This window comes from Microcaecilia unicolor, chromosome 11 (genome assembly GCF_901765095.1).
Source record: "Microcaecilia unicolor chromosome 11, aMicUni1.1, whole genome shotgun sequence".
Lineage (NCBI taxonomy): Eukaryota > Metazoa > Chordata > Amphibia > Gymnophiona > Siphonopidae > Microcaecilia > Microcaecilia unicolor.
The window spans coordinates 9777405-9805354 of record NC_044041.1 but is presented as its reverse complement, the minus strand read 5'-3'; the positions used below and the strand labels follow the sequence as shown (position 1 = coordinate 9805354).

The following is a 27950-nucleotide window of genomic DNA, read 5'->3' as shown; positions in this document are numbered from 1 at the left end:
CAGTAATCGCTGCCCAGTTACTGCTGGGTTAGCGTGGGAGTCCTTACCGCCACCTGAATGGGTGGCAGTAAATGCTCCCCCCAAAATGGCCACACAAGTGATTTACTTACCACATGGCCATTTCTTTTCCAGAAAAATGGCAGCCCTTTACCCGCTGGGGTATAAGGGGGCCTCAGAGCGCATCAAAAGCAAACTTACACATCCAGTTTTTCTTACATAAGCACACAATTGTGGAACACATTACCAAAAGCCTTGAAAACAACGTACGACCACCTAAACGTCCGGAAATCACTAAAGACTAACTAAATGCCTGATCTCTGCAACACAACAAAACTAAAGTACGTAATGGACATAACACAACTCTTCCGTTGACTGTGCCACATGAACTTTATCTTAGCACAACATCACTTTGTATTTGTTCACACCGGAGTCTGCGAACGCCTCTCCGGTATTATGTAAGCCACACTGAGCCTGCAAATAGGTGAGAAAATGTGGGATACAAATGCAACAAATAAATAAATAAATGAAAACAAGCATGTTAGGGCTTAAAATCCTTTAGTAAAAGGTCTCCAGGTCTTCCTCCTCCAGTGCTACTAATCAGAACGTAGAACACTAATAGAACCTGATATGACACATCTTGATACAGAGCTTGCAGGCTCTCCACTGTTAAGTAGATTCATTACAACATAAGAACAACCATACTGGGTCAGACCAATTGTCCATCTAGCCCAGTATCCTGCTTTCAACAGTGGCCAATCCAGGTCACAAGTACCTGGCAGAAACCCAAATAGTAGCAACATTCCATGCTGCCAATCCCTGGGCAAGCACCTCGAATATTGTGTTCAATTCTGGTCGCCGCATCTCAAAAAAGATATAGTGGAATTAGAAAAGGTGCAGAGAAGGGTGACGAAAATGATAAAGGGGATGGGACGACTTCCCTATGAGGCTAAAGCGGCTAGGGCTCTTCAGCTTGGAGAAAAGGCGGCTGAGGGGAGATATGATAGAGGTCTATAAAATAATGAGTGGAGTTGAACGGGTAGATGTGAAGCGTCTGTTCACGCTTTCCAAAAATACTAGGACTAGGGGGCATGTGATGAAGCTACAATGTAGTAAATTTAAAACGAATCTGAGAAAATCTTTCTTCACTCAACGTGTAATTAAACTCTGGAGTTCGTTGCCAGAGAATGTGGTAAAGGCGGTTAGCTTAGTGGCGTTTAAAACATGAGTCATGTTTTGACCAAAAATGGCCTTCCTCAGGAATCTTCTATTGGATGTATGGATTTCCTAGATAGCCTCTGTAAAACACATATAATGACGTATACCTATAGAAGACTCGTGTCGAGTCTTGGATGTTGCAAATAAAGCTACAATACATTGGACATCATCTGCTGTTCAATCACGTGTCACCCTCGCTGTGTTTGACTTGTTTGTGTGACTGCAAGGGTTGGTGTTCTTCTGTTTTATTGCCATAACTTTTTTTTTTTACTCCAGGTTATTTACATTGTTTTATTTTCTTTCCTACTTTGTATTTTTAGGCTGTTTACAGAGATTTTGGCTAATAGGGGAAAGCTAAGGTATCTGCCCTTTTTGGCAATTTCAATTATGCTTTTTTGTCTGTAATAAGACTTTTATGTTCACATTTTGCATGTATCTTATTGATACACTCAGCTCATTTTGCTAGAAACTTTTAACTCATTAGAACCTGTCATACATTAGTCATCTTCATCTGTAATCAATTTGTTCTTCATGGTTGCATATTCCTCTAACTTGTAAGGAGAGTAGAGGGTGGCCAAAGGACAACAACACGGGAGGTGGTGCTTAAAAGACACTTTATTTGATTCTTGGACAAAGGGACCCGACACGGTCCATGTTTTGGCTTTAAAAGACACCTGTCTTAGGGGTCACAATAGTGTTCAAACGGAAAGACTGAACGGAAGGATGCTGGACCACAAGCTTTGGAATCAACTGCAAGGAAGGAGAGCGGATCCTTTGGGCTGCTTGGGTTATCCGTTTGAACGCTTTGTCCAATAAGCAATAAAGCGTCTTTTAAACGCCACCTCCTGTGTTGGATTGTCCGTTGGCCAGCATCTACTCTCCTTTTTGATTGTACTGGCTACATAGTGGTCTCTTCCTGCTTGCTGTGCCTCTAACGTGTAAGCTCATTTAGTAATGCTCAGTATACAAGCTATTCCACATATGTAATCTTTCTGACTGCATGTTTTTATGATTTAATTGCATGTTTAAAGTTTGCATTTTTTTAATGGTTTTAGATTATTATTTATTTATTATGTATTGTTGGTTGTTTGATTTATATGTTTTTATTGTAGTTCTACCCCTGAAGGAGCCTTTTGGCAAAATGTGGTCACGTCAGGTATATGTTTCGATAAATCGCATTTCTCTTCATTTCTACTGGTCTTCTTCCTTTGTTGCTGGTTTTCTTGTGTGCAGATCATTGCCTTCCATGGCTTAAATGTACCCTGTGTTTTTATGCACGATGCCACTTATGTGTCCTTACAGAAGAGCACTCATAGAGGGACATTTTCGAAAGGGACGTCCAAGTTGCGATTTGGATGTCCTTGCAAAACAGAGAAATCCAGGGGTGGGGAAACCTGTATTTTCAAAACAAGATCGACGTCCATCTTTCATTTCGAAAATATCATCAGGAACATCCAAATCCTTTAATTTGGACGTCCCTAGATTTGGACGTTCCTAGACATGGACGTTTCTAACTTTCAGCGATTTTCGAAATTAAAGAGGTCCATGTAAAAAATGTCCTAATGCAAGCCATTTGGGCGTAGGAGGAGCCAGCATTTGTAGTGCACTGGTCACCCTGACATGCCAGGACATCAACTGGGCACTCTAGGGTGCACTGCAGTGGACTTCATAAATTGCTTCCAGGGACATAGCTCCCTTACCTTGTGTGCGTAGCCCCGCAAAACCCACTCCCCCCAACTGTACACCACTACTGTAGCCCTTACGGGTGAAGGGGGGCTCCTAGATGTGGGTACAGTGGGTTTGTGGTAGGTTTCGGAGTGCTCGCTGTTTTTTCCACAAATGTAATAGGTAGGGGGTATGGGCCTGGGTCCGCCTGTCTGAAGTTCACTGCAGTACCCACTAAAACTGCTCCTGGGACCTGCATGCGCTGTCATGGACCTGAGTATGACATCTGAGGCTGGCATAGAGGCTGGCATGACGTATTTTTAAAGATGCTTTTGATTTCTGTTTTCCCATGGGACCTTTGATTTCTCTGCGTTTAGCGGATTCTTTTCTTCGGTACCACCATCCTATTGAAAGAAAACCACCACCATGATATTATTGGAACAATCACCACCATATGGTTTAGAAATGACCCCCAAATACCACAAACCCTTTTCTAGTCATCACACTGAGACACCAGAAACTCAAAGCATAGATTAAAAAATAAAAAGAATATTTATTGCAGTTGTCTTGCCGTGTCTGAGTAAGTGGAACAGATGTTTCAGCCATCATGCGTTTTCTTCAGGGTGTGCTGTGAGGTCTGCAGTTTGTTTTTATATAGTGGGCTCTCAAACCTGATTGGTGGGGCTTGAGGTGATTTTGGCAGAAAATTGAGGTGGGAAAGTCCATTAGTCACAAATTTTAATTTTGGCGGGAAAGTATGTTGGTCATAAATTTGAATTTTGGCTGGAATGAGGCTGGAAGTTCACTAAGACAGTTCTGACTCTGGAGGGAGGTCGTATTCTAAAACTTTGGAAGGGGTGAAGAAGATGTTTGTCTTTGGCTCCGATCCTTTTTACAATAAATTTCTTTTGGATCAGCGGTTGCCATTCTTTGTTTAAGATGAGCCCATTGACTCCATTGAAGTGTTAGGGTGTCTTGCTATCCCTATTGCCTCCTGGATTCTTCTAGAAGAATTAGGTAGCAAAGAATAGGAGGGGATTAGGTCAAGTACACAGCTATATTTAGCAGTAATCACGTATAAAAGCCATCGAGCTAGAGAAGATCCTTTCTCCTAGATTGTTAAAGAATGCATGTTGAGTCTCCATCACATTTGAGTTGGTAGAGGAGACGACTCTGTTAAAATGATGCTGGCCCCCCAAATTACTTTGGTACTGAATATGTTACCATTTAAATTCTCTCCCAGTTTTTATAGGAAGTTTGATGTGATAGTATCACGCTTTTTTATGGACAGGCAAGCCTCCTAGGATCACGCTAGCCAAGTTAAAACTTCCTAAACAGCTGGGTATGGTCAATTTTCCCAATTTTTTAAAATATAGTCAGGCCTTTTTACTTAGGGCCTCTCTTATCAAGCCATGCTAGTGGCTCCTGGTGCAGTAGTGCCAACAAAGCCCATTCATTTTGAGTGGGCTCCATCGGCATTGCCACGCGGAAACTTCTAACATGGCTCGATAAGAGAGGCCCTTAAGGTGGCAAGTTGATGGGCAAAGGATGCTGAAAATCCAAGTGTGCCTGTTGGTTAGACTCTGAGCATAAAATGTACCCTATTCCTTTAGTTAGGTCTTTAGGCATGTTAAAGTTACCTGTGCTTGAACCCTTGGCCTATACTCCAGGCCATGATGCGGGCTACAAAACTTTGTAGTTCCATTTCATAAGCAGACGCTAAGAACCTCATTGTACACCCCACTTTGGGGTTATCCTAGTATTCAGACTTGTCATGATACAGTGTATTGGAAAGAATAGATCCTATGTGGAATTATAACTTTGAAAGACCAAATCAATGGCACACATTTCTATATTTTTTCTTGGCGCCTAAGCTTGACGCTCTTTTTTATTTCTCTTTTTTTTATAAAGAGGATTGAGTCAGTCCAGAGGGCGGCTACAAAATTAGTAAGTGGAAAAATATAGGGACAGGCTTATGAATCTCAACATGTATACGCTGGAAGAGAGGAGGGAGAGAGGAGACATGATAGAGACGTTTAGATATCTCAAGGGCATTTACGTACAGGAAATGAGCCTTTTTCAACTGAAGGAAAGCTCTGGAACGAGGAGGCATATGATGAATTTAAGAGGGAATAGGCTTAGGAGGAAGGAAGTATTATTTCACGGAAAGGGTGGTGGAAGCATGGAATGGCCTCCCAGTGAAGGTTTTGTAGTCAAGGACTGTGTCAGAATTTAAAAAGGCATGGGATAAGCATGTGGGATCGCTTAGGAAAAGGAAAAAGGGGTAACAGAGGATGGGCAGACTGGATGGGCCATTTAGCCTTTATCTGCCGTCATGTTTCTATGTTTCTTGAATCTACCCCTAAATTTGCTGTTTGGAACTCGCCAAGTGTGTTGCATTCGTAGGATACAAGTATATATTAAATGAAATATGCAGGGTAAGATAATACAGAAGGAATAAATCAGCCGATTGGCACCTAATCTAATCCTATACACACAGTTATACTTTTCAGTGAAATGTAAAATCTGCCCTTTTTTTTCAGTTAAGAGCATTTCATTAAGTAAGGAAAGTTTACATCGCTTGAGAATTATTTAGTAGGAAATTAAATCTTTATTGCTCTTTCTCAGCTTTGCTCCTGCCAAGTATCTCCTTTAGATTTTCCTTTCCCCTTTACAGCTCTAGATGTTCTTTTTTTAATTAATCAAAACATCTTTTTTTTATGTGCAGTTTCCATTAGAACTATAAAACATGCTGAAATTCTATATTCAACTTGTGAAGCCCTGTTTACATTCAGCCAAGCTAAATGGCCATTATAGACAGAGGCTCCAGCTTATCTCCGTTTGTGTCAGGGGCTCATGTACCAACTGCTGAATATGTATTCACTAACGCACTGGTATTTACAGAACTAAACCCACTGTCACATTTGGAACTCACTGGCGTTTTCCTGGTGGCAGTCTCGCTGGAGAAGCCAAGAGTGAAACGGACAGGACCACTCAAGCAACGGCTGGCTTCAGACCGAAACTACAGGGATATGAGCAAAGTAGGATGGGAGGATTTTGAGTCTGCTACCGCTGCCCTCTTTGATCCGGCACCTTCTACAATTTTTCAATTCGTAAGAAAGTATTATTTCATGGAAAGAGCAATGGAAGCGTGGAATGGCCTCCCGGTGGAGGTCGTGGAGACGAGGACTGTGTCTGAATCAGGGGCGTAGCCAGACACCCAATTTTGGATGGGCCTGAGCCCAATATGGGTGGGCAGAAGAACTCCGCCTTGTCCCACAAGTGATTTGGTCTCTCCCTGTCTCACCTGCGTGCCATATGGTCTCTCAAACATCCCCCCTCCCCTGCATACCTTTTAAATAGCAGATTTTCACCGACTAGCGAGCAGCAACTAATACGCACTGCTCGTGTTGGCCCCACAGCCTTCCCTCTGATGTAACTTCCTGTTTCCGCATAGGCGGGAATACATCACAGAGAAGGTTATGGGGCCAGCGCAGGCAGTATGTATCAGTCGCTGCTCACTGCAGGCAAAGATCTGCTATTTAAAAAGTATGCAAGGAGGGGCAGTCCTTGAGAGTTTTTGGCTGGTGGGACTTGGGGATCCATTCCAGCCACATCATAGGTGTGCTGCTGCTGGGTGGGCCTGAGCCCACCCAAGCCCACCCTTGGCTACACCACTGGTCTGAATTTAAGAAGGTATGGGATAAGCATGTGGGATCACTTAGGAAAAGGAAGAGTTAGGGGTTACAGAGGATGGTCCATTTGGCCTTTATCTGCCATCATGTTTCTATGTTTCTAAAATTACCAGAAACGATCCCTCTAACAGAAGCCTGAGAAAATGCGTGCATATTTTAAAAAAGTTGTAAAATATCTTTTTCGCAGTTGAAATCAGCCTTCAAGACCCACTTGTTTAAAGAAGCTTTTGGCGAAGGGTCAGGTTAGGATTCTCCCACCATGATAGACAAAGATGCAAGTGTTTTTCATTGCTGGTCCTTTGTGATGGGATGGTTCGCCCGGACACTTAAGATTGTGTGAAAATATTCAACATTTCAAATCAGTCTTAGAGACTCATTACTTTTTAAAGACCTTTTTAGAAGAATGAAGTGAATTGAAGCAGGGGCGTAGCCAGACACCCACATTTGGGTGGGCCTGGGCACAAGATGGATGGGCAGAAGAACTCCGCCCTGTCCCACAAGTGATTTGGTCTTTCACTCTCTTGCCTGCATACCATATAGAGGGGCATAATCTAACAGAAACGCCTATCTCCATGGGCGTTTATCTCTGAGAACGGGTCCGTGAAGGGGCGGACCCAAGCGTATTTTCGAAAAAATTAGACGTCCATGTTTTATTCGCCAAGTTGTGAGCTGGGCGTTTTTGCTTTTCAGCGATAATGGACAATGAAATCACCCAGCTCAAAAACGAATAAATCCAAGGCATTTGTTCGTGGGAGGGGCCAGGAGTCGTAGTGCACTGGTCCCCCTAACATGCCAGGACACCAACCAGGCACCCTAGGGGGCACTTTTACAAAAACAGAACAAAAGGTAAAAGAGCTCCCAGGTGCATAGCACCCTTCCCTTGTGTGTAGAGCCCCCCAAATCCCCCTCAAAACCCACTGCCCACAAGTCTACACCATTACTATAGCCCTAAGGAGTGAAGGGGGGCACCTACATGTGGGTACAGTGGGTTCGGGGGGGGGGGGGGTTGGACGACTAAGCATTAAGCAGCACAATTGTAACAGGTAGGGGGGGGATGGGCCTAGGTCCACCTGCCTGAAGTCCACTGCACCCCCTAACAACTGCTCCAGGGACCTGCATACTGCTGCCAGGGAGGTGGGTATGACATTTGAGGGTCAAAATAAAAAGTTGTGAAACATCATTTTTTGAGGTGGGAGGGGGTTTATGACCACTGGGGGAGTCAGGGGAGGTCATCCCCGATTCCCTCCAGTGGTCATCTGGTCATTTAGGGCACTTTTTGGGGCCTTATTCGTGAAAAAACAGGGTCCAGGAAAAGTGCCCTAAATTCTAGCTAAAAACGCATACTTTTGTCCCATTATCTGTGAAATGCGCCCATCTCTGTTCGGCAGATAACCACGCCCCAGTTCCGCCTTCGCCACACCTCTGACACGCCCCCATCAACTTTGTCCGCATCCGCGACGGAGTGCAGTTGAAAACGTCCAAAATCGGCTTTCGATTATACCGCTTTATTCGTTTTTGTGAGATAAACGCCCATCTCCCGATTTAGGTCGGAACTTGGGCGTTTTTCTCATTCGATTATAAGCTGGATAGTCTCTCAAATATCCTCCCTACCCCGCAAACCTTTTAAATAGCAGATTTTCACCGGCAGCAGCAGCAACTAATACACACTGCTCATGTTGGCCCCACAGTCTTCCCTCTGATGCAACTTCCTGTTTCCGCATAGGCGGGAATACATCAGAGGGAAGGCTGGTATGCAGGAAGGACAGGAATTTTCAGCTGGTGGGGCTTAGGAATCCCTGCCAAGCACATCATAGGTGTGCTGCTACTGGGTGGGCCTGAGCCCAAAGTGGGTGGGCCTAGGCCCATTCAGGCCCACCCTTGGCTACGCCACTGAATTGAAGTGACTGTTTTGCTTTATTTAACAGTTTGGACATGTGTTGATGTATTAATTGCCGTATGATTGGTGTTGTTCGCTGCGTCCTATTGGTTTTATTAATTCTATGTATGTTCTATTGTTACCTGCTTTGGGTAAAGGTGGGATACAAATGAAAACACAAAAATGATGACAGTTCCTACCTATGTAATATATTGACTGACTGTTTTCTTGACCTCCGGTTTTTAATCTCTTTATCTCTACAGCCCTATTGATTTATAACATTCTTTTCCTTCTTTCTTTTCTTTATGATTTTAATTCAGTTGTAAACTGCTCTGTTGTGTTTCCATGAAGAGCGATATATAAAGTCAGTAAAACATAAACCATAAAATAAATCTTGTCAGCATGCAAACAAGACATAGGCCCCCGGATTCTATATAGACCGCACCTAGAGGGGCATAATTGAATGGGGCGCCCAAGTTTTCCTGAGGACGTCCTCGCAGGACATCTTGGTGAAGGGGCGGGGAAACCCGCATTATGAAAACAAGATGGGTGTCCATCTTTCGTTTCGATAATACGGTCGGAGACAACCAAATCTCAACATTTAGGTCGACCTTAGAGATGGTCGTCCTTAGAGATGTTCGTCCCCAGTTTTCAGCAATAATGGAAACCGAGGACGCCCATCTCAGAAATTACCAAATCCAAGCCATTTGGTCATAGGAGGAGCCAGCAACCGGGCACCCTAGGGGGCACTGCAGTGGACTCCAGAAATTGCTCCCAGGTGCATAGCTCCCTTACCTTGTGTGCTGATCCCCCCAACCCACCCAAAACCCACTCCCCACACCACTACCATAGCCCTAAGGGGTGAAGGGGGCAGCTATATGTGGGTACAGTGGGTTTCTGGTGGGTTTTGAAGGGCTCACATTTACCACCACAAGTGTAACAGGTAGGGGGGGGGGGGGGTGAGCCTGGGTCCACCTGCCTGAAGTGCACTGCACCCACTAAAACTGCTCCAGGGACCTGCATACTGCTGTCAGGGAGCTGGGTATGACATTTGAGGTTGGCATAGAGGCTGTCAAAAAATATTTTTAAAGTTTTTTTGAGGGTGGGAGGGGGTTAGTGACCACTGGAGGAGTAAGGGAAGGTCATCCCCGATTCCCTCTGGTGGTCATCTGGTCAGTTCAGGCACCTTTTTGAGGCTTGGTCACAAGAAAAAATGGACCAAGTAAAGTCGGCCAAATGCTCGTCAAGGACGCCCTTCTTTTTTCCATTATCGGCCGAGGATGCCCATGTGTTAAGCATGCCCCAGTCCCGCCTTCGCTATGCTTCCGACACGCCCCTGGGAACTTTGGTATTCCCCACGACGGAAAGCAGTTGAGGGTGCCCAAAATCAGCTTTTGATTATGCCGATTTGGGCGACCCTGGGAGAAGGTCACCCATCTCCCGATTTCTGTCAAAAGATGGGCACCCTTCTCTTTCGAAAATAAGCCTGCTAGCGTTCCGTGCCTAAATCCAAGCGTATTCTATAACAGTGAGCATAATTTCATTGGCTTAACAATCCAATCAGCGTTGTTAACAGCACTTAACAAGCAATAATAAACACTAATTGGCAATAATTAGAATTTACGCACATAACTCCCTAAGTGTATTCTGTAACACACTGCACCTAAATTTTAATGTGCACAGGCAAAAAGGGGTGTGGTTATGGGCAGGTAAATGGGTGTTTCAAAATGTATGTGCACTGTTATAGAATATGGCCCTCCACACCTAAATCTGCATGCTGGGACTTACGCCACATTTTTGTTGGTGTAAATGTTGGCTCATAGCTTTAGACGCTAGGATTCCAACTAAGCGTATTCTATATACTGCGCATAAATCTAGATGTCACTTATGCATAACAATCCATCATGACTTCTACCTCCTAGTATAATCCATCATCCTTTCCTTAATGCTTTTAGTCTCATGTATTAATCCAATGTGGTGTCTAGAGTGGAGGAGTGGCCTAGTGGTTAGAGCACTGGTCTTGACATCCAGAAGTGGCTGGTTCAAATGCTACTGCTGCTCTTTGTGATCTTGGGCAAGTCACTTAACCCTCCGTTGCCTCAGGTACAAACTTAGATTGTGAGCCCTCCTGGGACAGAGAAATATCCAGATTACCTGAATGTAACTCACCTTGAGCTACTAATGAAAAAGGTGTGAGCAAAGTATTTAAAAAAAATGTTTCTCAAACCTCACACTAATACTATTTGCTTTTCTCTCACCTAGAATGTAAACCACACTGAACCCTGGAAAGGGGATATTTGCAGTATATAAGAACTGATTCGAACTGAATTTGAGACAGCACTTCCTAATACGTGATACTAGAACTTTTGGGGTTCATATGTGTGAAGATAACACCTCCCAATACAGCATACTAGGGTTTTGGGGTTCATCTTCTGGAAATAGCACCTCCCAGTATGGATATGAGGGCTTTGGGGGTTCACATGTCTGCAGATATTATCTTCCAATACTGGACACAAGGATGTTTGAGGTTCAACTGTGTGGAGATATCACAACCCATAATTGGACAGAAGGGCTTTGGGGTCTACCTCAACTTCAGGAAGAGGCTAAAAACCTTTCTCTTCCCAAAGACTGTTGCATAACAATTGAATGTCCGTGTGGAATTTTAAGGCATCATATATAAAAACTGGCCTATGGTGTGGCCCATAGTAAACTGGGCTTTGTACTGGTGGTGTTGATTCTGAAAATTCCAAAGCCCCCTGGATTCTATAAATGATGCCAAACTATCCATGCCCATATTTGGGCATGATCCAGAGGTACACGTGCAACCTAATTAATTAAGGTGCCAACTAACATCACTAATTGGATGCTAACAATCAATTATTGTTATTAATTGGCACCGGTTAAGTGTGCATGCTATTCTATAAGCCTCGGTGCCCGAATCCCATAGCCTGCAACCCTAAAGGTGCCATGACCATGGGCAGGTCATGGGCATTCTCAAAAGATGAGCAATCTTATAGAATTTTGGAAATGTACACCCAGCTTCTGGACCAGAATTTACACCAGGTTTCAGCTTGTGTAAGCCCTTGCCCTCAAAGTTGGGTGGGGGAATCCCTACTTTGCACTATTCATCCCGGAGCGCCCTTTACAAAACACCACTGAGCAGTGATTTTTCTCAGCTCCCATTTTCAGCAATAGGTACTGCCCCAAGTGAAGAGGGTGCCCTCTTTTCCTGATTGTGCATGCATGGTTTGCATGCATTCACAAATTTGAGCGTGTGCCCAATTTCTGTGCACAATTTAAGAACGTAAGTGTTGCCATACTGGGACAGACTGAAGGTCCATCGAGTCCAGTATCGTGTTTCCAACAGTGGCCAATCCAGGTCACAAGTATCTGGCAAGTTCCCAAAACAGTAAAACGGATTTTGTGCTGCTTATTCTAGAAACAAGAAGTGGATTTTCCCAAGTCCATTTTAATAATGGCTTATGGACTTTCTTTTTTATCACCTTCCTCTCTATCATCTATTAGATTGTAAGCTCTTTGAGCAGGGACTGTCTTTCTTCTATGTTTGTGCAGCGCTGCGTACGCCTTGTAGTGCTATAGAAGTGATAAATAGTAGGTTAGTAGTCTCTTGTAACCAGAGCTAATGTTGTGATGTCATAATGCCTCAGGCCACCAATAAGAGCCAACCTCATCAGTGATGTCACAATGGCTTGATTGTCCTATACTTGACTCACTTTTATTACATAGCTCTTTGAGCAGGGACTGTCTTTCTTCTATGTTTGTGCAGCGCTGCGTATGTCTTGTAGCGCTATAGAAATGCTAAATAGTAGTAGTAGTAGTAGTAGTAGTATCACCTATCTCTACCTACCCATCCATCCTATTACTACCCATCATTACTATGTTATACTTAATTTCATACTTTACATAACAAAATTCTGTGTTATCTATTACTATGTAAGCCACATTGAGCCTGCTTTTAGTGGGAAAGTGCGGGATACAAATGTAATAAATAAATAAATAAAATTCACCAAATCTTTTAAACCCTGCTAAGCTAACTGCTTTTACCATATTTTCTGGCAATGAATTCAAGACTTTAATTATGGAAGAAATATTTTCTCCAGTCTGTTTTAAATTTACTACTTTGTAGCTTCACTGTGTGCCCCCTAGTTCTAGTATTTTTGGAAAGACTAAACAATCAATTCACATCTACCTGTTCCACTCCACTCAGTATTTTATAGACCTCTATCATATCTCCCCTCAGCCGTCTCTTCTCCAAGCTGAAGAGACTTAACCCACCTTAGCCTATCCTCATAGAAATGTCATCTCATCCCCTATATCATTTTTGACGCCCTTCTCTGTAACTTTTCTAATTCCATTACAAATATTTGAACGTCCGTATCATGTCACCCCTCTTTCTCCTTTCCTCTAAGATATACATGTTCAGGTCAGCAAGTCTCTCCTCGTATGGTTTGCAATGCAAATCCCATACCATTTTCAATTCTTTTTACATCCTTAGCAAGATACAGCCTCCAAAACTGAACACAATACTCCAAGTGGGGCCTCACCAACGACTTGTAAAGGGGCATCAACACCTCCTTTCTTCACAAGCACTGCACTGACCCAAACAGCGCTCTAAAATTACTGCGCAGCAATAACATTCCTATGATCAGAGCTAACAGCATGCAAATTTAGGCATGCTATTAACTCTCGCCATAGGGATAAACGTGCGGAAGGATTGTGCCTGATCAAGTACCCAGGCATAATCCTCCCACACTTGTTTGAGACCTGTCAAAATCAGGAGATGGAGGTCTACTGGAACCCGGACCCCCACCATCGTTTCATCCCTGGTGCTCTAGTACACCCCCTGACCCCCCCCCTGGACACAAGGCATAGGAGGCTGGAGATCTGGTGGATCTCCAGGCACCCAACCCACCTCACACCCCAAAAAACATTCCTGGTTGCCTAAGTGGGCTGCCAATACAACCCCCCACCAGCCCTGGTGGTCTAGCGGCCAACCCCCCTGTACCTCTGTGATGGAAGAGGGAGTAGCACACTCTATCTTCTTCCAGTGCGGCCTTCAAAATGGCGGTGCCCTGCCTAGTGCATCCTGGGATGCAGTGGGCATGGCTTGGCTGCCTGACTCTGACGAGGTGGGGGTATTTATTTATTGCATTTGTATCCCACATTATCCCACCTCTTTGCAGGCTCAATGTGGCTTACAATTTATCATGGATACTGGAAATAGAAGAGAATATACATTTGGTTTACAGTGGGTTTTGTGTTACATGGTGGTGAAATACATGATAGTGTTAAAGCAAAGACATTATAAGACATTTCTGGATATTTTAAAGATTATACAGTTACACGTGTTGATCTTTGTGATATATCTTGTCGAAGAGATAGGTTTTCAATAGTTTACGGAAATTGGTCAATTCATAGATCGTTTTCAGGTTACGTGGCAACGCGTTCCAGAGTTGTGTGCTCGTATAGGAAAAGGTAGATGCGTGCATTGATTTGTATTTCAGACCCTTGCACTTGGGAGGATGAAGATTAAGGAGTGTGCGAGAAGATGTTTTTGCGTTCCTGGGTGGTAGTTCTATTAGGTCTGACATGTAGGCTGGGGCGTTGCCATGGATGATTTTATGGACTAGGGTGCAAAGTTTGAACGTGATTCATTCTTTTAGGTAGGAACAAGGCATTAAGGTTAAGGTGCTATTTCACCCCTAGAATCAGGGGCCCTTTTACTAAGGTGGCTACATGCTTAATCTAATCATACTACCTCCCAGGAATGCATTGAGATTATCCCGTTCATATCTTCATTACCCAAACTGCGATGGACTTAAGTACAAATCCACGTATGCTTCATCCTTCTCTTTCATCAGCTCGCAACTATGGAATTCTTTACCAAAGACTATGAAAACCATCCACAGCCATCTAAATTTCAGGAAATCACTTAAGACCATGCTATTTGGAAAAGCGTATCCCAAGGACTCAGCATGTGTCTCCTCTGCTTGATACACATCAATCTAGTGACAATTTTGGACACATTCACCCTTCCCTCCTTTCTCCTGGTTTCCCTTTTCGTCCCTTACTACTACTACTTAGCATTTCTATAGCGCTGCCAGGGTTACGCAGCGCTGTACAAGTTTAAACACGGGGAGGGACAGTCCCTGCTCAAGAGAGCTTACAATCTAACGGTAACAGACTACGTAGTCAGTATAGGTAACAGGAATGGGGAAGGTGGTTAGGCGCCAAAAGCAAGGGAGAAGAGATGGGCCTTGAGTCATCCTCTCCATTATTACTTATGTAGGTTTTCTGTTGTATTAACTTAATATTACTTCATTGGCGTCTGCCTCTGCGGTGCACTGTAAGCCACATTGAGCCTGACGCTGTTGGGAAAATGTGGGGTACAAATGAGATAATAAATAAATAAATAAATAAATAAATAAATAAATAAATAAAGGCACCTACGAGTGTCCAACACACATCAAATTAGATCTACCACCCTGCTACCGTTTACCCTGGGCGGTAATTCTATTTTTGATGCGTGTCCAAAAATACGCAGCAGAAAATATTTGTTCTTTTCTACCGCGTGGCACTGATGATTACCACATGGTTAATGCGTGAGACCTCACTGCTAAGTCAATGGGTGGCAGAAAGGTCTCAGGCCCAAAATGGATGCACACTCATTTTAATTTTGCCGCACGTCCATGTTTGGCCACAAAAAAAGGTCTTTTTTTGCAGGCACGCTGAAAAATGGACCTGCGTGAGTCCAATACATGCACCAGTGGCATAGCTAGGTGGGGCCTGGGCCCCCCTAAATTTCCTCTGGGCCCATGATTTTGCTGGCGGCGGTCCCCAACCCCCACCAGCTGAAGTGTTGTCCAGCGCCACTCTCCGGCGCCGCCATGTTGCCTGCCCTGCTCTGTCTTCCCCTCAAGTCCGGCACGCTCCTTTTAGTAAAACTGAGCATGCTCAATGGTCATGCTCAATGCTCATGGGTGCAAAGGAAAATGTAGGAGCTAGTCCAGAGCTAGTGGTCTCTAGCACCCACATTTACCTTTGATCATCGAGCTGTTAGTGCACTTCTTCCTGGGGTCTAACTTTAGGCAACCTTTAGAGAATTTACCCCATAATGCTGGCTCATTAAGAAGAGTGCATATTATTATCGGCAAATGACAGCCTATCTCTACCTCATACTAATGAACAATGTCTGCTCCAAAATGATGGCCTGAGACCTGGGAGTGCGTTTTTATGCTGTTGACATTCACCTATGTAGAAAGGCATTTCTGGTAACTATAAATGGAACAATTTAATCTGTGTAGAAGACAGAAAAAAAGTTATTATGATGGGTGACCTAACTGATTTTTACCTCTGCATCCTTGACATTCTGTGCAGTTCCATATCATCACTGCCCCGAAACCCTTTTGCAAATGGGTTGTTTTCGATCTTTAGCTGGGTAATCTGGAGAAAGGAAGCAGAAGTAACCTGATTATACATCAGATATGTCTTGCTAGGGCAAGAGTAGACACAGGCCTGTTTATTGTGCATAATTAAATGGACTTTTCAATGATGGTTAGTGATATCTGTAGAATTATAACAGCTATTTAACACTTGGGGGGGGGGAGGTAATTCTGAAAAAAGTGCACAGCATCCTAGCAGCTAAATTTTAATAACCAAGTGTAGTTGCTGTTATAAAAATCCTAGCTTAAGTCGGCATTTATTCGTCAACCTATAGGCAAGGTATTTAACCCTCTATTGCCTCAGGTACAAGCTTAGATTGTGAGCCCTCCAGGGACGGGGAAACACCTACCCCGGATTCTATATGGCTCCTAAATTTGTGCACCAAAATTTGGGCTCGCTTCCACAGTCCACATGCAAATTAATTGACTAACAAGCCAATTGTGGTCAATAATTGAATGCTAATAACCAATTATTGAACTTAATTGACACCCATTAAAATGCTATGCACTATTCTATAATGCAAGGTGATTAATTCTACTAGAGTGCAACTCAGAAAAATAATGTACATTTAAATTACAATGAATGGTGGAGCTATGTATGTGTGATCAGAAAGTATGAAATGATTTTGGCTCGCAAACATCATAGAGTTAAGTCAGCATTAAAGACCTGGGCCCGCTTGGATTTATTTTGTCAAGATTCTCCTGTCACTACCTAATCTTGTATATTTCTGCAGGTATCTAGAGTTGGAACGCTGATAATGCTCTGATCTTTTATTGTATATGCCATGGATTGTTGTTATTGTTTGTTTTATTGTCTGTTTTATGTTTGACACAAAACTTCTAATAAAAATATGAAGCAAAAAAAAAAAAGAAAAGGGCATGGCCATGGGCATGTTGGGAGTGTTCCGAAAGGTTTTGCCTTAGTGTGCCTCACTTTGTTGAACTGATGTCTCCCTTTGTTTCTTGGAAGAGTCTATCTACCCTACTCCTTGGACTCGCGCCAGCTCCGTAAACCCAGAAATTCAATGCTGGAGTCTGGACATAGCCTAGCATTGAATTTCTGGGCATAAGGCAGCAAAATGCTGAGCAATGCTGGCTGAATATCATCCCCTTCGATACGAGAATTTGGATCTTATGTGAAACCACTAACCAATGTTGTCTTTTCAACAATGGGACACATGATCCCATTTTTTAGCCCCCTTAATGAGTTTGCCAGGGTTCAAATCATTTGAAGATGACATGTATCAGTTTGTCGAATGCCAGAAAGCAATGAATTACAGTGATCAATATTACCAATAACTATTGAAAGTACCAATGTTCACATTGCGTTTTGATGTAGTCATGATTTCACCAAATAGATCATCTGTAGTTTATAAACACACTTTTTACATATATAAGAAATGTGTGGTTGAAAGGATAATTCATCATCTGGATAAACACAAAATTTTCAGAGAAGAAACCGTCACAACCGTTGAACTTACAATCATTGTTGGAGAAATGAATATTGGCAAAGTTTACCTATATCATAGCTTTAGTCTTCTCAGTTTCATTTTATGTGGCATGAGCCAATTAGCTATTTCTGAAATGTTGGAATTATGGGGGACTTTTACTAAGCTGTGGTAAAAAGGGCCCTGCGTTAGCAGGGGCATATCTGCGTGGGGCCATTTGGCTCTGGACCCCCTGCCGACGACCTCCTCCACCCTCCTCCCGCCGCCAACCCATCGTCGCCTATCTTTGCTGGCGGGGGACCCCAACCCCCGCCAGCCGAGGTCCTCTCTTCCGTTGCAGCACAGCTTCCTGTTCTGAGTCTGACGTCCTGCACGTACAACGTGCAGGATGTCAGACTCAGAATTTGAAACCGAAGGAAGCTTTGCTGCAATGGAAGAGAGGACCTTGGCTGGTGGGGGTTGGGGTCCCCCACCAGCAAAGGTAGGTGACGGAGGCGGGGGAGGGTTGGCGGTGGGAGGGGGTAGAGAGGGTCGTTGGCGGGGGGGGTCAAAGTTGGCGGTGGGGGTGTCCGGCAATGGCGAGGGGGGGGTTGGCTGTGCCGGGGGGGGGGCTAAAATGTGCCCCCTCACTCTGGCTGTGGTCCCCCCTCCCGCCAAAGTCCAGATACGCCCCTGTGCGTTAGCAACGGTGGACATTTTTACTGCGCGCCAGGGACCTTTTTACCGCAGAGGGTAATAAAGCTAAAAAAAGAAATGACCACTTGGTAAGTTCGCACTTGCCGCATAGCCATTTTTTTTTTGGGGGGGGGGAGCACTTACTGCCACCCATTGAGGTGGTGGTAAAGGCTCCCATGCTAACCCGGCAGTAACTGTGCAGCGTGTGATTTTTTAAAATATTTCCGCTAGTACCGGAAATGACATATGCTGAGGGTGGATCTATCACCAGCACCTGTGTTGGGCCGGTGATAGTTCCAGGTTGACGCACAGCAACCCTTAAGTAAAAGGGCTCCTTAATGTAACAATATCTGATTGACTGTAAGGGTGAAGTGAAGTTACAGTTAACACTGTTATACATCTGCCCCCGCAGTGCTGGATGTTGTCCCGATACGTGAAGCTGTGCATTTTGCCCTTGTTTCACCTTGATGATATCCATAGTGGCAGGACATATAGAGGGATTTTCAGCATCACTATCCATGGGGGTAAGTCTATAAAGGTTGCTAAAAATTAGCTGGCCGATATTCAAAATTATTTAGGGGTCTTTTTACTAAGCCGCATAGGTGCTTACGCATGTCCAATGTGTGTCAATTTTGAACGACTGCTTGGCTACCACGTAGCCCGGGCGCTAATTCCATTTTTTATGTGCATATGATATTTTGTGCTTCCACACCACCTGATTACTTTTTTAGTGGGTTCATATGATATACGCGTCAGAAAATATTTTTTATTTCCTAACCAGGCGGTAATCAGCAGTGTTGCTGATGATTACCGCCCAGTTAACGCATGAGACCTTACAGCAAGTCCATTTTCAGCCAAAGAAAGGCCTTTTTATAGGACCTGAGGGGAAATATGATAGAGGTATATAAAATAATGAGTGCAGTGGAGTGGAATGGGTAAACGTGAATTGCTTGTTTACTCTTTCCAAAAATACTAGGTCTAGGGGGCACACAATGAAGCTACAAAGTAGTAAATTTAAAACAAATTGGAGAAAATATTTCTTCACACAATGTGTAATTAAACTCTGGAATTCATTGCCAGAAAATGTAATAAAAGCAGTTAGCAGAGTTTAAAACAAAAAGGTTTAGATAGCTTCCTAAAAGAAAAATCCGTAAGCCATTATTAAGATAGACTTGGGAAAATCCACTGCATATACTAGGATCAGCAGCATAAAATCTGTTTTACTATTTTGGGATCTTGCCAGGTTGGAAACAGGATAGTGGGCTTGATGGACCTTTGGTCTGTCCCAGTATGGCGATGCTTATGTTTTAATTCCGCTAACTCCCAAAATGGTCCAAAGCAGATTACATATAAAATGTTTATCAAATAATTAAATACTTTTTAAACAAGAATATCTTTAAGCATTTCTGAAACAGGCTGTAAAAGCTCAAAATTCTCAGCTCCTTAGGTAGAGAGCACCAAAACTGAATAGACCTATAGCAAACTGAATTTTTAAAGATTTTCATATAGCAAACTCTCGATACCAAAGGAAAATAGACCAGACAGGAGTCACCTGCTCTAGGGAATCTAAGATTGTTTGGGAAATGAAAACAAGCCTGTTAAATATTTAGAACTAGAGCCTTCAAACGTCTTATAACCAGGGGCGTAGCCAGACAGCAGATTTTGGGTGGGCCTAGTCAAGAAGTGGATGGGCACAAAGAGTTCTCCTCCCCCCTCCCTCCACCAACTTAAAAAAGATATCTCAGCTTGCGGGGGGGGGGGGGGGGGGGGGGGGGAATACTGTTGTCTACCTTGGCAGTCTACAGCAGGCATGCGCTGAGGCCTGTATCAGCAGCTTCAGAAACTTAGAGTGCTGGAGAGCACTGTTTTCAGCATCATCAGGAGAAGGTCTTCAGCTGGCAGAGCTTGGGATTCCCACCAGCTTACACTAAACGTATGGTGCTGTTGGGTGGGCCTGAGCCGTAAGAGGAAGGGCCCCAGCCCACCCAGGCCCACCTGTGGCTACGCCACTGCTTATAACTCATCTATGCCAGCTTGAAGTCAATATGGACCTGTACAGGCAGCCACTGTAAACAAATTAAAGGAGCAGACGCTCTGTCAAACGTCTTGAAACAGAACCCCAATTTGGCTGCAATGTTTTGAAGTCTCTGAAATCCAACACCTCTTGGTAGATGATACATTTCTCCTCAGATTCTATATATGGTGCCCAGATTTACATGAACAAATTCAAGCATGCTCCCGAGATGTGCGTGCAAATTTAATTGAATAACAAGCACAAAACCATCAATAATTGAGGGGCTCTTTTACTAAGCCGTGTAGGCGCCTACGCATGCCCAATGCATGTCATTTCGGAGTTACTGCCCAGCAACCATGTGGCCTGCGCAGTAATTTCATTTTTCACGCGTGTCTGCTACGCACGCCAGAAAATATATTTTATTTTCTGACGCATGGCAAAAATCAGGCGGTAACTGTGACTTGATGCGCATAAGCAATTAGCACACAGTTAATGTGAGAGACCTTACTTCCAAGTCAATGGCTGGTGGTAAAGGTCTCAGACCCAAAACGGACTTTTCCGCACTTCCGTTTTTGGCGAAAATGTAAAAAGGCCTTTTTTACAGGTGCGCTGAAAAATGGATCTGCGCACGTCCATAACATGAGCCTACACTACTGCAGAAAACAAACAGAGAGGGTATACAGCATACATAGAAAGTATACAGACAAAAAAAGCAACACTGGACCTTCAAGACTGAGACAACAGGAGTATTTTATTGTTAAATGACCTGACACGGGCCGTGTTTCGGCGTGAAACAACGCCTGCCTCAGGGGTCAGAGTTTGGTTGCAAAGTGTATAAAAAACGTATGCATTCAATGCCTCTGAGAATAGATGGATAAAGTCTTTTACTACTACTACTACTACTATTTAGCATTTCTATAGCGCTACAAGGCATACGCAGCGCTGCACAAACATAGAAGAAAGACAGTCCCTGCTCAAAGAGCTTACAATCTAATAGACAAAAAATAAAGTAAGCAAATCAAATCAATTAATGTGAACGGGAAGAAGGAGAGGAGGGTAGGTGGAGGCGAGTGGTTACAAGTGGTTACGAGTCAAAAGCAATGTTAAAGAGGTGGGCTTTCAGTCTAGATTTAAAGGTGGCCAAGGATGGGGCAAGACGTAGGGGCTCAGGAAGTTTATTCCAGGCGTAGGGTGCAGCGGGACAGAAGGTGCGAAGTCTGGAGTTGGCAGTAGTGGAGAAGAAGGATTTATTCATGGAGCGGAGTGCACGGGAAGGGGTGTAGGGAAGGACGAGTGTGGAGAGATACTGGGGAGCAGCAGAGTGAGTACATTTATAGGTTAGTAGAAGAAGTTTGAACAGATGCGAAAACGGATAGGGAGCCAGTGAAGGGTCTTGAGGAGAGGGGTAGTATGAGTAAAGCGACCCTGGCGGAAGATGAGACGGGCAGCAGAGTTTTGAACCGACTGGAGAGGGGAGAGGTGACTAAGTGGGAGGCCAGCAAGAAGCAGATTGCAGTAGTCTAAACGAGAGGTGACAAGGGTGTGGATGAGGGTTTTGGTAGAGTGCTCGGAAAGAAAGGGGCGGATTTTACGGATGTTGTAAAGAAAGAAATGACAGGTCTTGGCAATCTGCTGGATATGAGCAGAGAAGGAGAGAGAAGAGTCAAAAATGACCCCAAGGTTTCGAGCTGAGGAGATAGGGAGAATGAGAGAGCCATCAACAGAAATAGAAAACGGGGGGAGCGGGGAGGTGGGTTTGGCAATTAGAGACAAGGCTAATACAGGAGTTCACTTCCTGCATCGTGGCTGTCTTTACCGACAGGAACACTTAACATAAAAGACTTTATCCATCTATTCTCAGAGTCATTGAATGCATACATTTTTTATACACTTTGCAACCAAACTCTGACCCCTGAGGCAGGTGTTGTTTCACGCCGAAACACGGCCCGTGTCAGGTCATTTAACAATAAAATATTCCTGTTGTCTCAGTCTTGAAAGCCTACAGTAGTGCAGCCCATTTTTTCAGTGCACCTTACTAAAAGGACCCCTGAGTGCCGACAACAAATCATTGATGTGAACTGACACCCATTAGAATTTGTGCATGCATCTGGCCGTGCATTATTCTAGAAGGCAGAGCACTGAACTCCAATACTGCGTAACTCAAAAGGGGGTGAGGCCATGGGAGGGATACGAGCATGTCAGGGGCATTCGAAAAACCTACGAGCACTGTTAGAGAATACTGCCTCGGTACACCCAACTTGGGTAGCTGCATTTGCACCAGGGTTCAGCAGCCCAAGACAATCTGCCACCCAAGTCAGGGATGGGATGCCGGCCCCACCCCACCTCCACCCCCGCTTGCACCTGCATCTGTCTCCTTCTCAACTCTCTTCCCCACGTTTATCTTATTTTGTTTGTTTTCCAAAAGGCGGCAGCGACAGTTATTCCCATAGGCTGCCCTGGCCTCTTTGCTCTACTATGTCCCGCCTCTGAGCAAACAGGAAGTTACATCAAGAGGCGGGCCACAGTAGGGATAACAGCAGCCTATGGCAATTGCTGCCACTGCCGTCTTTTGAAAATGAATAAAACAAGGTAAATGTGAAGAAAAGGGTTGAGGAGGGAAGGGGTGATATGCCGCTCCTGGAGAATGCTGCCTTTGGGTGTGAGAATCGGAACTAAGCATGATTCTATAAAGGGCGTGCACTCTTTTTAGAATTACGCTTAGTACTGATCTTCTCAGGTGTTCATTTTTGAGCTTAATTTATAGAATCCAGGCCTCCGTGCCTGCTGCTAAATATATAAGTCTCTTGGAATATTGAACCCATGGTTTACACAGAGGCCTGATGCCTTCGTTGACATTCTTCTAACGAGTTCTCCCCTTTGTGCCTCTCACATAGCTCTTTAGGGTTCATTCATCTACATGTTTATTGTGCACCTGTCCGAGGCCTCTCCTCCCTGCATACATTTCCAGCTGCTTCTGTTCTGCTGCCTACCTCCCACTATTACTAAGGACGTCCACTCATTTTTAACCTAAAATGACAGGAAAAAATCCTGAAATTTTGTTTGTTTTCCCATGCCATTAATAGTGCACAGTATTGATCAAAGGATACTTATCATGCTTCTGTTGTGTGTACTATTAATGAAATTACCCTGAAAAAAAATTATTAAAAAAAAATAAAACTAATTTTAAAAACTCACAAATGACGCAGGAAACTAAACAAAACATTTTTTTTTTTTTACTTGTGCACTCCTACTTATATCCTGTGTTTGCGTTTCTTTTCCTCCCATGGCAATTCTTGGGAGAAAGTTCACATCACTGTTATCTTTTCGCTTAATCCTTCCTATTCCATTGGAATAGAATCTGAGAAGAAAGTACCATAAGAAAGAGTTTATTCAAATGGTTTCATTTTAGACCTCTTTCTTGCCACTTTTAAACAGACAATACTGTGCTCTTTTCATTTTTTCTTTATTACATTTGTACCCTGTGCTTTCCCACTCATGGCAGGCTCAATGTGGTAGGCAATGGAGGGTTAAGTGACTTGCCCAGAGTCACAAGGAGCTGCCTGTGACAGGAATCAAACTCAGTTCCTCAGGACCAAAGTCCACCACCCTAACCACTAGGCCACTCCTCCACTCCATTTGTCTTGTTAAGAGTGACTTCCTTAATCCTATCTGCGATACATTTCTGCTGCCTTGGGTGAACGTCTTCATAAGGATGGTTAGTGAATCCCAACAAATAAATAAATAAATATATATATATTACATTTGTACCCCGTACTTTCCCACACATAGCAGGCTCAATGCGGCTTACATAGCAACAATATAAATAATTACAATGTCAAAAATGAATATACAATATGCCAATACACCATCTATCTTCCTCTCTATCATGCATACCACATGCTCAAATGCTCTCTTACACACCTACACACCAGGGCCGCCGAGAGAATGGGCCGGGCCCGGGGCAAGGCCGCCCCTGGGGCCCCGCCCCCCACTCCACCCCCGGGCCGGGCCCCGCTGAATTAAAATCATAGCGCCTCACCTCGACCTTGCTCCGTGTGAAAGAAGCGCAGCAGCGGCAGTCTGCAGATCGCCTCTCTTCGGGCCTTCCTTCCCCGTGTCCTGCCCCGAGGGCGGGACACATAGAGGGAAGGCCCGAAGGGAGGTGATCTGCAGACTGCCGCGCTTCTTTCACACGGAGTGAGGTTGAGGTGAGGCGCTATGGTTTGAATTCAGGGGGGCCCGTTGGTGGACGGAGGGGGTGGGTGGAGGGGACTGCAGCGCCGGGCCCCCCTTGGAGGCCCGGGCCCGGGGAATTTTATCCCCCCTGCACCCCCCCCCCCTCGGCGGCCCTGCTACACACCCTATGTTCACACCCATATGCCTGCACTCATGCACACCAACTGCAGTTAAACACCACTGAAGCCTACACAACAAGTCACCATCTGCACAAAAAATAAGACAATTGTATGTTTTAACAAAAGAATTGAATTAAATGTCATCTGTCTGCACCCATCCAGCAGGGTCACTGAAGCCTCTTTTTGATGTTAGTGGACAGGGGCGGCCCGACCATTAGGCCGCCTGAGGCGGGGGCCTCAGGCAGCACTCTTTAGGAGTGGCATCTTGGGGCGGGGCAGCTTCGTGGCATTTTACCTTATCACGGTGACGTTCCACACCTGGCAATGGCAGAGATTCCCATACGCTACCCTGCCGCCGCCGGCACCCACCTCTTCCATTTACTGCAGCCACCTGAAGTAACTTCCTGTTTCGCTCAGGCAGCCGCAGTAAAAGGAAGAGGCGGGTGCCGGCAGCGGCAGGGTAGCGTATGGGAATCTCTGCCGCTGCTGGGTTTGGAACATCACTGTGATAAGGTAAAACACTCGGCAGAGAGGGGGGCGGCATCTCTGTCCGGGGGGGGGGGGGGGGGGGCATGTAAGCTCCACCTCAGGCGGCATGGGCTGGCCCTGTTAGTGGATATAATCTTTCTTCCCTCCAATTTCAAGAGGTAGCGGAGTAATGTGTTATGCTTGACTGACAGATAATATGGCTACCAGATAAATACCAAAAAAGAGAACACAAATGGAAGAAGGGAAGATTACACAGTCACACCTACAAAAGAGGGTTTCTCTTCCAGTCATGTCTAAACCTCAGGACACGCATCCGTTGCTGTATAGTTTGTGTAGCCAGGTGAAGAAATAGAGAAGAAAAGTTACACACAAGGGGCTCGATATTCAGTTGACTGAGATCAGTGTTTTGCTGACCATCTGCGGTTTTATCCGCAGAAATTCAATATTAGGCTCTGTTCCGGCTCCAGCAGTGCATTTCTGGGTATATGGGGTGGGGAGGGGGACATAGGCAATTAAGTGCAATATTCAACACTTAACCAGCTACGGTGAGGTGCATAAAGATCGGACAGACTTTTGTGCAGCATATTTATGTGGTTGCCTTAACTGGTTAAGTGCTGATTCTACCCCCTTAATGCCCCCATAATAGCTGGTTTCAACTTGGGTGCTAACCTGACATTTTCAGCGGTACCATCTGGATAAGTGCTGCTGAATATGCCCAGTTAGCCATGGACTAGGCGATTTAAATGGCCAAGAGCTTCTTAAAAAAAAAAATAGGAAGATATATTTTTTCACTCAAAGAATAGTTTAGCTCTGGAACTCACTGCTGGAGGATGTGGTAACAGCAATTAGTATATCTGGGTTTAAAGAAGGTTTGGATAAGTTCCCGGAGGAAAGGTCCATAATCTGCTATTGAGATAGACATGGGGAAGCCACTGCTTGCCCTAGGATCGATAGCTTGGAATGTTGCTATTCTTTGAGATTCTATATAGAATGTTGTTACTCTTTGAGATTCTATATGGAACGTTGTTACTCTTTGAAGTTCTGGAATGTTGCTACTGTTTGGGATTCTGCCAGGTACTTGTCACCTTGATTGGCCACTGTTGAAAGCAGGATACTGGGCTAGATGGACCATTGGTCTGACCCAGGTATGGCTATTCTTTTGTCTTATGTTCTTATATGATTTATTATCTCTCTATATAAAAGGCAACCCCAACGTTCTGAAGCCTCCATGGAAGTTGAGGCGCCCGAGATATCCGGTGTGCCCTGGAGTGTCTGCACCGCCCTCGCATCAAAACATCATGACGTCGAGGGCGGAGCTATAACACTCGGAGGGCTGAAACGCCAGGCGAACGCGAACCCCGAACAATGCAAATAGCTCGGAGGGACAGAGGGAGGGTCTGCACCGCCCTCGCATCAAAACATCATGACGTCGAGGGCGGAGCTATAACACTCGGAGGGCCAAAACGCGAGGCGAACGCCAACCCCCAACAAGGCAAGTAGCTCGGAGGGACGGAGGGAGGGGGCCCCTTGCTAGCGCCTGTTTCATTGCGCTCAGAAACGGGCATTTTTTTCCTAGTGTTCAATAAGTCCAACATAAAAGCAACACAAATCTGAAAATGGGTAGAAATGCCTCCGTGTAGCCAATGTCATCCATGCAAATTAGACAACTAATTGTACTTGAAGACTGTGAACCTACGTCTCCATCCTCAACAGCTATTAGTGGTCTGGATGTGGTATTTGTTACATATACAACATTATCTCTTCAATCTTCCTCATCACTACTTAACACGGAGCTGTGAAGCTCCAAACAACTTAATATGTTTCTTCATTGTCTATGGTTATCATCAAAAATTACAACAGAATCATTATAAGTTAGATCAACAACTACTGGGTATGAAGATTCACAGGTAAGATCAACCACGTCTTCACTAGCTTTCAACTCGTATTTGAGGTCTCCCTTCTCCGTAAAACTGCAGAGCTACCACGAGAGGTCACGGCAGCCATTTTGAGGCTGCCACTGCTAGGGGCAAGAGCAAGTGGGCTTCTCTCCTGCCCTCAACACCCCCACTGGACCACTTGGGATACAGGTAAGCTCAGGGAGGGCCTATGGTGATGCTGGGCTGGGGGAGTTTGGGGGAGGATTGCCGCTGCAGGGTTTCATTATGGGGGGGAGGGGATCGTAGGGGCCTACTCTATGTGACCACTAACCACTAGGAGGAGTAGCCTAGTGGTTAGTGCAGCAGACTTTGATCCTCAGGAACTGGGTTCAATTCCCACTGCAGCTCCTTGGGACTCTGGGCAAGTCACTTAACCCTCCGTTGCCCCAGGTACAAAATAAGCACCTGTATATATGTAAACCACTTTGAATGTAGTTGCAAAATACCACAGAAAGGCAGTATATCAAGTCCCATTCCCCTTTCCCTTACTCTGCTATTGGGGGGGGAGGGGGAGGGGGAAGGAGGATTGTATTGGAGGGCTCTGGAGGAATATTTTAATTATGAGGGTCCATATAACTACCTTATGCTGGCCCTGGCTGAATATCGGCCAGGACCTGCATAAGCACCGTTGGTCAGGGTACCCCAATTAGTCCTGGACATTCAGTGCCAGTGCCCACACATGCTGACCACCACCGCCTGAATATCTACCTCATTGGAGTTAAAAAAAAAATCATACCTGGAAAGTACTGTGAGAAATAGTTACCTGATCCTAAATTCAGTTGCAACTGTGACTACAGAGAAATATTACTGACAGTAGTAATCTTGAAAGCATCAGGAGTTCAAGATTGTAACCTGAAATATGCATGATTGTAAACATATAGCATACATGTAAGCACTCGTGGTATTTATAGCTATAGCTGTATTTATAGATATATTGATTCAGTGGTATTGTTTCATTGTATTACACTTTCAGTATACGAAGTCTGATATAGCAGAACAAATGTGTATTTGTTTGAGGAAATTTATATGCTGGAACACCGCAGAGGAGGGGAGTTGTGGGGTAGGTGGAAAAATCTATAATTTTTTAAATATCTCCAGGGGGGAGGGGGGCTGTGGAG

The 27950-nt window shown here is 44.6% G+C and overlaps 1 protein-coding gene across 4 annotated transcripts in view; it reads right to left on the bottom strand.

Moving 5' to 3' along the window:
• Positions 1–27950, bottom strand: part of TBX5 (T-box transcription factor 5) — an 85767-nt gene that overhangs the window by 11451 nt on the left and 46366 nt on the right. For all 4 annotated transcript variants that reach the window (XM_030220125.1, XM_030220126.1, XM_030220127.1 and 1 more), the window contains exon 7: positions 15824–15915. In XM_030220125.1, coding sequence (XP_030075985.1) covers positions 15824–15915 — 92 coding nt within the window. The remainder of the gene's footprint in view (positions 1–15823; positions 15916–27950) is intronic.